Source organism: Pyxicephalus adspersus, chromosome 4 (genome assembly GCF_032062135.1).
Source record: "Pyxicephalus adspersus chromosome 4, UCB_Pads_2.0, whole genome shotgun sequence".
Classification (NCBI taxonomy): domain Eukaryota; kingdom Metazoa; phylum Chordata; class Amphibia; order Anura; family Pyxicephalidae; genus Pyxicephalus; species Pyxicephalus adspersus.
The window spans coordinates 125759781-125772094 of record NC_092861.1 but is presented as its reverse complement, the minus strand read 5'-3'; the positions used below and the strand labels follow the sequence as shown (position 1 = coordinate 125772094).

Below are 12314 nucleotides of genomic sequence, written 5' to 3'. Positions count from 1 at the left end.
GTATCACAATTCCAACAAAATACCAGATACCAAGTGGAAGTTGTTTCCAGACTTAGAAAGATGACAAGGAGCTCAGGTAGATTGACCAATTTATTCCAAATTAGTTTAAAAATTACCTTAAAACGTCATGACATAGAAATTATGGAATAATAAAAAAGGAAAACCACCTAAAAGCAAAAATTGTTGGCCCTGTTTTTTTGAAAGTATATGTGGGAACGCTAGAAATATTTATACCAGCCATGCGTTCCTTACACGCTTATATTAATAAAAAACAAAACAGAAAAAAAAAAAAAAAAAAACATTCTAGCAGTCATTGTCCTAACGGCAAGGCTGGGAAGGGTGTACGTTTGATACATTTGATGGATCAAAGCAGATAGGTTGTTGCCTAGATAAATACTGGACAACACCTATGACCTTGGAAATATTTAAAAGGTTATACATATGATATAAACGTCCTAACACCTCACTAGAATCTGTGCAATTTTAAAGTCCAAGGTATCACCCTAATGGATTTATCAACTACAGATGTACTGGGCTAAACCACCAACTGAATTCCGAAAATTCTTGGAGACCCCAGTGAATTTCACATCTCTGCTTCACAATGCCTTAAAAGTCTCACTCCTCCTACTCTATTCTCCATAGAATAATACAGATATATAACCCAGAAGAGATAGGGAACACTCTCCCCCTATTTCATAACGCCTGCATAAGATGAGAGTTGGAACTGAAGTGCAGGAAAAATGTTGTGTCTATTCAAAACCGAAATACCAGGATTGAGCACTGACTCTTGTCAAGTGTTGCTCCCACCACCACATTGCACATTTCACTCAAGTTGTCTCACTAAACAAGCTATCCCTTGAAATCAATGAAAGCTAAACTATCCTATGACATGCCGTCAAGGCTGTCTGTTGCCAGTCAGTTGAGCAAATCTATCATGGAACATTACTTAGAGAAAATTGGTCAACTGAACCATCAATCAAATTTGGCAAAGGACAATCTTCACCCGTTTTGAGATAACCTGGCCGAGAGACAAGACTGCAGCAAGTTGGATAAAAACCCTTTTAATCTTATTGCTCAGCTTTGATCATAAGTGTCTTTTGTGCTCCAGAAACAAATTAGAGTAGTTATAAATTATTAACTACTAAAAAGCTAGAATGGATGAGATTAGACATCACAGCAAAAGCACAAACCACCATCAAAATATCTATTGTATCACTTATGTAAAAGTAACACCTATGCAGAAACACTTTCTGTAAACGGCCCATCTTCCTCCTATTTGTACAGGATAAAACTGACGGAATGCTGTACATTTTACAGCAAACATATGATCTGCAGAAACAACCTAACACTGTGCTCTGGTACTGCTCATACGCAAATATTAAATTCTATTTTTCTCAGTGGAAACATTCTCATCAAAAGTAAACTTGATTGGCACTGGTATATAGGCATTTTAGTCAATGTGATCCCTATAAAAAAAGGTATCAGGGGAAAATAAAGACAAGCAAACAACCGTTTTTATCTTTACAGATACAATTCTCTATATTTAGAAATTATCAAATTTTCACATACATGATTTTAACTTTTAAATCTTTGTTGTTGTTTCTGGGAATGAACTGGCAGCTGACCTTATCACCTGGACAAGTGCTTTTGTTAGGCCACAGTGTAAAGGAGGAAATAGGGGGGACCTCTATCCAATATACTTTAGAATGTATGGAAATGTGCCATAAACATATCTAAACTTAAAACTAAAATGGTAAAAACAAAACAAATGATGTAAGTGGATTGGCAAATGAGATATATCATTGAAGTTGAAATAAAAAAAAAATTCCTTTTATTATGTTGCAGAGATTAGGGGGTCGGTGGGAGACTTGCAGTAAAGACTACAATGCTACCCTTCTGCGGGATGTACTTCTATCTGACGGATCTGTTTTATGGAAAGGAGGCCAAACCACCCAGAGAGAAAGCAGAAGATAAAGCCAGCAGCCTTTAAGCAGCGTACTATGTGAAAATGCCTACTGTGCAACAAAGAATGCAGCAGATAGTTCTGTAGCTGAAGCTTTGTGTTTGTAAAGAAAATGGGCAAATAAAAGTCAAATTTAGCCACGTTAAACATTGAACAAAGCTCCCCCCTTCCCCAGGAAATTGGGACAAAAATAATAAAAAAAAAATTACATCTGACCCAACAGGCCAGAAGGGCACAGACAGGCCTTCCCCAGTCATGTAGCTGAATGAGTTCAGAGATTGGCAATAGAGGAAATAAGGAAAGCTTTATAGAAGTAATGGGAACTGGCAGTGGAGTTTATCGGACAGTCACACCGAGCTTCTCCAGTACACGCACACCCTTCTCCTGGTACTCCTGTCGGGTCATCCAGAAGTTGTCTTTGTCTTTCATGATGTCTGCTAAAACTGCTCCTCCTAAGAATACCATGTGCTTACGACGAGGAGGGTCCTCTATGCGGATCTTGAATTTCTGCAATGATAGAAAGCACCATCTTAAGTATATATTTCTTAATAAAAGAACCTTAAACCTTTCAGTCTAGGTTCTAAAGGGTGAATAGCAATAATTAGATGAAAAAAAGAAAACAAAACATCTGCTTCCTGGCCACAGCAAGTACTCAACACTTGTGGGTGTGTGAATTTCTGAAAGCCCCAGTGCAGGGACCCCAATAATGTTACAGGGATAATGAACGTCAACCGAAGAGAATAGTTTAAGGCTACTTAATAACTACAAGCTAGCCTTACCAAGAGGATATAATCCTGCCCAAACCATTCAACTTATAACTGAAATATAAATGTCAACTTTTTTCCTTTGGGAATGTCTAAAAAAGCAATAACCTTCCAACTACCAAGGAAAATAATAGCATCAAATAAAAATGTTCTTAATAAATGTGATTCCTGTAAGTGCAAGAGACAGATTCCATGCATGGCCAAACACTGCATCATGCATAAAAAAGATTTGCACCATCTAGTGGTGAAAGGCTGAATAAACGAATTTCCTTCTTATGGAAGGGCTTGGGTAGAGATGGGGTGTGGTGCTCTGTTGATAGCCATTAATCTTCTGCAAACTGCCAATATGAATTCAGTCTAAATATGCCAATCTTCTACATAGTAAAAGTATTAGGACTGGCTATTACATATACTGACATTGTAGCATCTTTTCCACATAAAACAAAGTTTTTCTGTATGAGATGACACTATATAAGATTATTGTATACAAGCACTGATGAGCAGTGATTGTCCCATTCATTAAGGAATAAATAATTCAATATACCACCGGCCTAGAAAACAGGGATACCGAAGCAGGGCTGCACCCAATGTGTAAATCAATGTCTTGTGTCATTGTAGTGAATAGCTATTGCAGGAATTACAGAGGTCTGGATATGATGTAGTATACAGCTATTGCAGGAAATACAGGGGTCTGGATATGAGAGCCATGGCTTACTCAGTGATGCACTTATGTCATTCTCTAATTTTTATGCTCCAGTCTCACCTTGGTCTATTACAAAATACACAATGAGAACAGGGGTGATAAATGTGACAGCAGAGTGTTGCTAAAAGTCCACAGGCCATCAACAGCACCAGAAGTACATGAGAAGCTGCATGGTTTAACAGCAATTAAGTCCATATTTTCCTAGTAAAGCCAAGGACATTTACACATCAGTGTAAATATTGGGGGGGGGGGGGGGGATCCTCATTATTGCAAAATGATTCTTAAAAAGTTGCTTGTGTACCTCTAGGGGTTACTTGAAAATAATGTCCCATCATGTTATTCTTCAGCCCAATGATGGGAAACATTTTACAAACACAGGGGGAAACACATATGATATAGTGCAATTAACCTGGGCAGAGTTTGTTAGCCCATGTACAGATCGGTTTAAAGAGACAATGTCAACCAATAAAAAAAAAAAAGTAAAGGGACCATTTGTATGTACCCATTCCCGGTTCCTAAAAGATTTGGCCTTATGCAGTTCAGGTCCTGTCAGCACCTCAAGGTGTAAATCTAATACTCGGTTACCTGCTGTGGTGTTGTGCGTCCACCTCCAACAAATATCACATAGTGGCATTTGACAGGTAGGGTCTGGGATTCCATGCAAACCAAGAAGTGTCAGATGCTGACAATTCTGCCAGCAGATTTGCTATGCAAGATTGAATACTTGAAATGAACTGCAGTACATACTGTAAATAGCTAAACATAAATGGGCAATGCTCTCAGCCCGAGTTTTTACCGAAAGTTTCTCAACATCGCCTTTTAGAACCCGTTCTAAGTACAGTTGTTTTAGTTCTCTCTCCAGGCGAGATGGAAGACCTGGATACATTGTGGAGCCTCCAGACAGCACAATATGCTTATAGAACTCTGGCCTGAAAAAAGATAGACAAAAAGTTACTCAAGCTAAAAGGAATTTTGAAACTAAAATGTAACCCATTCCATCATTCCCAATGAAAGCATACATTCATAATCACATTTCACAAAAACAGAGCTTGTTCAGACAGGATCTCTGTTTTACATGCCACTTCTAACACAAGTTGCTTGAAAAGCACATAGCAAATCTGAAAGGTGATGGATGAGACTGATCATGGTCATTAACAGAAGTTAGAAAAAAAGAACGTCTCCATGGCTGAGATAACACTGCATTAAGAGGCTTCCTTTCAAGAAGAGGACAGAAATGGGATTATTATACACCCTATTAATCTCCCTGGCGGTTTAATTATGTCAATATTTTTATGCCAAAGGTGGTATATTGTTTTTCATGGAAATTCATTTTACATTGTAGGCATAACTCACCAAAATATGTCCACTATTTAATAAATGTAAAACAAAAATCTGTTAAAACAAGGGTGCATAAAATACTGAAACCTGTAATATAACTGTACAGTAGCATGTATAATATATATATATATTCCCGGGGAACGTCAGTGCACTCATTGGGCTAAGATCAGAAAAAAAGGATGCGGCCCGAGGATGGACCCTGACGGGCAGGACGCTGATGGGACCGGGTAAGTGTGGCTCGGGGTTACTGCTTTCAGCATGTTTTTTTTACGCCGAGCCACACTTGGGATTACCACTCACACTCAGGGGTTTAATGAAAATTATGATTTGCAATAAAAATGGGAACAACCACATTTAGAAAAAATTTAGTAAGGCTGGAAAAAGTGGATATCAGTACTCCATTCAAGAATGGAAATTCTTTCTTTCTTCTTCACTTAAGAAAACTGTGTTCTGAATTTAGGCTTGGATGTAAGCTACCTGCAGTTGTTGATCCCGGGTAAAAATTCTACTTGGCCATCATGTCAATCCAATAGTATCAAAACTTTCACCTACTGATGCAAAAAAGTATGCATATTTGTTCTTTGATCTCTCTTCAGTTGTATTATGCAATAATAAAGCCAAAAACAGCAAGCTGGCTGGCGTACAGTGCAATGTCAAGGGCCAGCCAGTATTCATGGAGCAGAATATTAGGTATTCGCCTAAAATCACACTCCCCCTAAAAAAAAGCATTAGAACTATAATATTTTGTAGGGAACACAGATGTAAATGTGTAGGCTGATCAGAGTTCAGTTTTGCATATATTTCAAAACTCACATTTTCATACAGAAATGGGTATGTTTACATACTTAAGTCTAAAAGCAATTAATTACCATCTTGTCTACTTCTGATAAAAAAAATATACAGAAATAAACCTTTACATGTATACATAGCATACATGTATTCATCATACTACAAACTCAAAAAGGGGTGGGTGTAAAAAAACAAAAACTTCACTTCATATGATCCCACATTCAGAATTCCAGCAGCAGGAACCTTCTAGTGAAGGGGGGGGGCTCACCGAGTATCAATATCAGCTGCCTGGATGGTGTTGAACAGCAACTCAGCAACGCCAACGCCTTCTACGTTGATAAGATGAGGCTGGAACAGAGCTTCTGGTGCTTCAAAGCGCTCCCCACCTACTTTAATAACCCTGCCATCTGGAAGCTGTGCAATAAAAAAAAAAGAAAGAAAAACATTAATAATGTCACCTTTTATTTTTCAAACTGTAGTGCTACTTCAGGTGTAATTAGTGCAGGAAGTTTATTGTGCCCTCTGGTGTTGGAGGGACTTTGTACTTGCCTGCTCGACAAGCTTATTGTATGAGCCCAGCAATTCTTTCAGGAATATTATCAACGGTATTATTTCCAGCATCTTGCATACATCCATTTGTACAGTATTGATTAATCAGCTTCATCTCACAATGGGATCACCTGTGTATTATGGACTGCCAAGCACAGCACTGTGTGACCTACTACTATAATCCATGCTTATGCCTAACAACCAATGGCAAGGAAGGAACGCAGTCACATGACAGTGTGGTACCATCATTCCCTGTAAGCTCTGGCACCTGGTATGTTTGCTGAGGAAGGAGTAAAGGAAAAGGAGTACAACTGTGTTAAGATATGGGCATTAAAAAGAATAAATAGGGAAGGTGAATGCTCCTATTACTAAGGAATGGTAATGTGAAACTTGTCAATGCCCTGTCACGCTCATATTAACCTATGTTAGGATGTGAATGATACATGTGAATAGACTTTCATAAAATATAACAGCTATCAGAAGATGGTCAAGTGACTCGGCTTCCTGGCATTTACCAAGATAAATAGTTTTGCCCCTTGAAGGATTTGGAACTTTGGCCCTTGGCAAAAAAAAGTTCTAAACGGTACACGAACTCCTTGTAGGGATTACATATCATAAACCTACACAAAGATGGGAAAATACAACACCATCTCTGCACCAAGGTACAAAAATATTATAGTTACCGTGTTTCCCCGAAAATAAGACACTGTCTTATATTTTTTTGGGCTTCCAAAAACACACTAGGTCTTATTTTCGGGGTAGGTCTTATATTAGGGCAGGTTGGGGGAAAAGTGCTAGGTCTTATTTTCGGGGTAGGTCCTATTTTCGGGGAAACACGGTAGTTTAAGGTTCTATTGAAATCTGAAAAATTTGGTGGACTCATTCCTATTACAAGGATAAGTGCAGCAAACAGGATGCTTGCAGCAAAGTGCAAAATTTTGTTCACCATCAGAGACCATCTCAAGAAAACGGAGATCTGACTTATATGACATAACAATCCTCTATAAGGGAACAAAAGCTGCAACTATATCTTTTTCACAGCATACAATAAGACTTTAATTTTAAATTAGAACTTTGAACTCCCATTAAAGATGTTTGTTAGAGCAATTAAACGCAAGTGCACTGTGCTTGCAATTTTTATTTTGTTGACATGCGAAGTCTTGCAAATACCTGTAAAGCGGACAGAGAATTTATTTTGCAGAGTGACAACACTGCACTACATTTGAATTCAAAAAGGACTGTCCCTCTATGCTGGGGTTTCTTGCATTACAATGAGATGTGATGCTGCAGGAGTTGTGACCAACACCACTGTCACTGTTGATCCACTAGCTTAAAGTCTGTCAACTTGCAGCTGACCACCCCTAGCTCTGCCCACTGTTTTCTGGATTGGCAGCACTGCCTCTGTTGCCAAAACCCTCAAAGTATTATCTGCAGGATCTGGTAGGGGGATGGTGCAAGGCAACACACAAGGCCAACTTTTGATTTACACAGTATCATACCGTATTTTTCGGCGTATAAGACGCTCCGGCCTATAAGACGCACCCACTTTTCCCCCCCAGTTTTGGGGAAGAAAAAGTGCGTCTTATACGCCGAAAAATACGGTAATTGGTGTCCATTTCATCATGCAGCAATACAAAGCAACCAGAAATCAGTAGGTCACTAGCCTGGTTAAAGAGAAGTGCTGAAATTGAACTGGTACTAATAATAACCTCACTGATTCTTGGATCATGTTATGTTAAGAAGCAAGTTTACTAAAGAGCAACAGTATAGGTAAACTGTGCTTATGGCACCAACTGGCTGCCTGTATCTATTAAAGAATGAGATCTTCCACCCACAGTCCTAGCTTTGCTCCTCTGTACCCGGTGGCTCACTGTATAGCGCTGCAGTCTAAAATGACTGATCTTAAGTTTCTATGAAATTAAATTTAAAATGTGAGATGGAGCCCCAACTCATTGCAGGGCATTTGAATACCTGAGCTGCATACTTGTCCTAGGTCAGTGATTCAGAAATAAAAAAGAAAAATGAGGAACACCAACCAGGCAAGCAGTGTTATTAGAACCAGGTCAGAAATAACTTAAATCTCTTAGTGATGGGTCTGCATTAGGCATCAGCAATGGATGTACTGTCTGCTGATTTAATATATTAGAAGACTTATTAACTGGATTGCATGGAGGGGCACTGATAAAAACATGACAAACTATGAACTACAGTTATTTTATAGTTATTTAAAGAAAGTAACACACACATGTACAAACGGATACTCACTGTGTAGGATTCCACAAGCACTGTGGTCTCTAATGCCAATTTTTGCTCTTGTTCTATATTGTAACCGACGTAGCAGAGTTTCTCCTTGATCATACGCACAGTCTCAAAATCTGCAGAGTGGTTGAAGGCGTATCCACGCAACAAAAGCAACTACAAGAAAATGCGGCCCAGTTGTTAGACGATTCCATAATTTTGCATTTTCTTATACTCACGCTAAAACACTAAATTGCATTCTTCATGTGAAATAGTATAAACATTTAGTCCAAAAACATCCTAATTTAATTTAACAAAATTGGTAGAAGGGCTTTTAGAGTTCACATTGTGCAATCTACAGCCACTTTGGCAATATTATTGAAGGGTATTGTTCTAGTGAAATCTAATAAAATATTTTTTTTTTTGAGGAAACTCAGCCATTGAGACATGTTTTATAATCAGGTTATGATACCTATTAACGTAGGTAGAACCAATCTTACATTTTAGAATTTTAAAAAACCTAATACATATTTTAAAAAATGTGGATTTACAGACAGATTAGGTTAAAATATCTATTTTAAAAGTTGAACACAACATTTCAAGTACAGAAGATTGTTTGAATGTATTTAACAAGTTTTGTAAAATAACGATATGAAATATGAAGGATATTTTACACCACTAAGTGTAAAGCATGATATCGTTTTCACCACAAGGTGGCACTGTAGAAATTACAATCCCCCTATAGTTCATATGGCACAGTTCATATAGCATATATACAACAACGACTCACCAACATGGAAATATAAAGCACTATTGTGCATTCCATATTTATGGCACAGAAACATTTCCAAACCCAAACAATATTTAGGTGAATTTTGGATAAACAAACAAACTTTTCAAATGTTAATGGATGGTCATTATTGTGTCAGATTAAAAAAAAAGGAATCGAACGATTTACTTAATAAAAACAATAATTGTTATCAGTGTATGAATATAGTTTCTGATTAATGAAAAGCTACGATCAATCACCTCGTTACAGGAAATTTCTGTCCAATAGCCAAACTTTTAAAATGTGTGTATATGTTCTTTAATAAAATTTGTGCCGAGATGTAAATGTTAGCATTATTTAATTGCACTGCTGCTAGTACCATACAAAATAGAGGGATGTGCCAATATATTGAATATTTTTCCTATTAACATACTTAATGACTTCTCAATGTCTTCTAAACCAAAATGCTTCAATGGTTATTTAAAGCCAAAGATCTCCATGCTAATGCAATTTACCACATTGGAGAGGCCGTACATCTTTACAGGCCCTACCTGCTTACAAGCTTGCCCATGAGCATTACTAAATGGCATTTATCTGTGGAAAGAGAAAAGCTGCTCCCTGTACTTATAATGAAAATCCCATGCTGACAGCAGGACAAAAGTAGCAGTATTTTATAAGAAGGTTACTGTACCAAACTATTATGAACATTTTGTAGTTCAAAAGAAAGGTGAATAAAATAACTTAATAATAATAAACTTTATTTTATTATTATGTAAGTAGATATTTCTGGGGTATATTTTTTTTGTTTATAACACCTGAAAGTACCCTGCACAGCAAACATGAACCTATTCCTGTATAATCAGTCACTGCAACAAACAATGTAAAAAGCTGGACTCCTGTGCAAAGATTACCCTATTGAGAACAGAGTACTCTTTACTCTTGCAGGGTTTTTACCTTTATTAATTTTAAACAGAATTTATATAGAGCCAACATATTACGCAGCGCTGTAATTAAATACCTTAATAAGGTAGCGGGTGATGTCCCTGCCCGCAATGTCAAGTCTCCTAGTGAGGTGAGGCAGAGAAAAACCTTCGTAAACCGGGCAGATATGAGTGACCCCATCTCCAGAGTCTACCACCACTCCAGTCAGCAGACCTGTAGAGAAAGCAGAAACAGTTATGATATTGTGAAGATGGTGCACTTGATCAGGTTAAGTGTTGCCTTATATATTTATACATTTTTATAGCGTCTTCTTTATACATCCATAAAGAAGTCACAGTCTAATGTCCCCAACACAGTCATATGTCATTCATATTGTCAATGTTTTTCAGATGTGGGAGGAAACCGATGTACGTAGAGAAACCCATGTAAACAGGGAAAACACACAAGCTCCATGAACATAGCGTCCAAAAATTGGAAACAGGGACTATAGTCCTGCAAGGCTAAAGTGGCAGCCACTGACCCTACATAGTATTCATCCGGATACATTTCTACATGTACCACAAATGTCCAGTAAATATCTTTGCAGTATTTTTTACTTTGTCAATGGACTAGTGGAGTTGTTGTCAAGAAGTGTAACTAACAGACACAATCAAAATAAAGGGGTTGTCTACATAAGAATGAACTCATTTGTTACTCTGCTTTCACTTCTCCTATCAGAATGCTTCTTTTGGGCTGCTTCTCCCTCTCCCACCCTAAGCCCTCTGTATTGGAAAATCAAGAAGTAGTCACACTACTTGCATTAATTTGTACGCAATGCACAGTGGGATTTTTTTCCGTCTTTTTTTAACTTCCCATGGGTTGGATTTTTTGTAAGGATATTGGTTTTACAATTAAAAAAAAAAAGATGTGTTTAAATTGAAGGGTCCCTATATTATTAACAGGATTTATATAGCACCAACATATTACGCAGTGCTGTACATTAAATAGGGGTTGCAAATGACAGACAGATACAGACAGTGACACAGGAGGAGAGAACCCTGCACCGAAAAAGCTTACAATCTATATATTCATCCTTATACCCGTCAACTGTTTGTTGCCATCTTAGTTACGTAATATAAGAATAAACTACAGGGAAAACAAGCCCATTTTCCCAACAGGTGGGGAAACTGGACGGTTGTGTATATTTCTTTTTTTTTTTAACACTGAAGTCCCAGTGAAATTTAGGTGCTTTTATATCTTGCCTATGCACATCTGACTACAGGTAGCAGATGGGTCAGGCACCTTTGCAGCCAGTATGTTCGTTCCATTCAGTACTGTGAGCAGTATTGCAGAGACATAAAAAGCCATTATTAGAGCCCAGAAGGCTGTGGCATGTGCTGTACACTTTGTGACTAAAATCCTGTTCAGCGGGGTAATGGAGTAAATTGCAGTCACCATGGAAACTGGATAGGGTTTGTGTGCCTATTTCTTGAAGAGGGCTAGTTAACTGCGTAGGATGAGAAGTAATTATACATTGTCACGCTCCCATGTACACTTGTGACAAGTGAAAATGCCAATAATGCTAAAGATTCAACTGTTTCTCCCTTTTTTTTTGTATCTTCTGCAAGATTCTCAAATACTGCAATGTGCAATACAAGAAAAAAAGAACCAAAGAAACACCATGTACATTAAAAATTGGCTTCATCAATATATTTTTTTTAATCGGTCATAAGTAACAATATAACTGGAAAAAAGCAAACGGCTTTTAAGAGGACCTGTGGCTTCAGATTACGTACCTTGTGCATACAATGTAAGGACAGCCTGGATAGCAACATAAACCCCTGAAAATTGATAAGTTTCAAACATAACCTATAAAGGAAAAAAACATAATACATTTTAATCTGAATATTCCCCAATGATATCACTGGCAAAAGTGAAAATGTAACCATCCTGAAAACAGGCAGGATCTAAATTCTTTAAAACTTTTACTATTGTATGCCCCTAACTATCATGATCTGATGATATGACAGATGCCTTTAGTCACCACAACTAGTGTATCTGTTATCTACTACATACCCTGCTCAGCCACCCAACTGTAGCAGAGACAGCCACATATTGGTATTGTGAATTATTAAACCACCCCACAACCTGTACAAAGACGAATAATGCAGCTGCCGAGCTTTCTCCAAAAGAGATGACTTAGGAACCAGCAACTGGATTCAGGTTGTATTAGTTGAAAATCAAGTTTGCAATTGGTGCCAATGATTTTTAAGAAAGATA

The 12314-nt window shown here is 37.7% G+C and overlaps 1 protein-coding gene across 1 annotated transcript in view; it reads right to left on the bottom strand.

The window, feature by feature from the left end:
* Positions 1-1512: 1512 nt before the first annotated feature.
* Positions 1513-12314, bottom strand: part of ACTR2 (actin related protein 2) — a 31290-nt gene continuing 20488 nt past the window's right edge. The window contains exons 4-9 of the mRNA XM_072409568.1: positions 11831-11903; positions 10132-10268; positions 8372-8521; positions 5826-5971; positions 4227-4359; positions 1513-2470 (exon numbers count right to left, since the gene is read on the bottom strand). Of these exons, the coding sequence (XP_072265669.1) occupies positions 2300-2470; positions 4227-4359; positions 5826-5971; positions 8372-8521; positions 10132-10268; positions 11831-11903 (810 nt within the window). The 3' untranslated portion in view covers positions 1513-2299. The remainder of the gene's footprint in view (positions 2471-4226; positions 4360-5825; positions 5972-8371; positions 8522-10131; positions 10269-11830; positions 11904-12314) is intronic.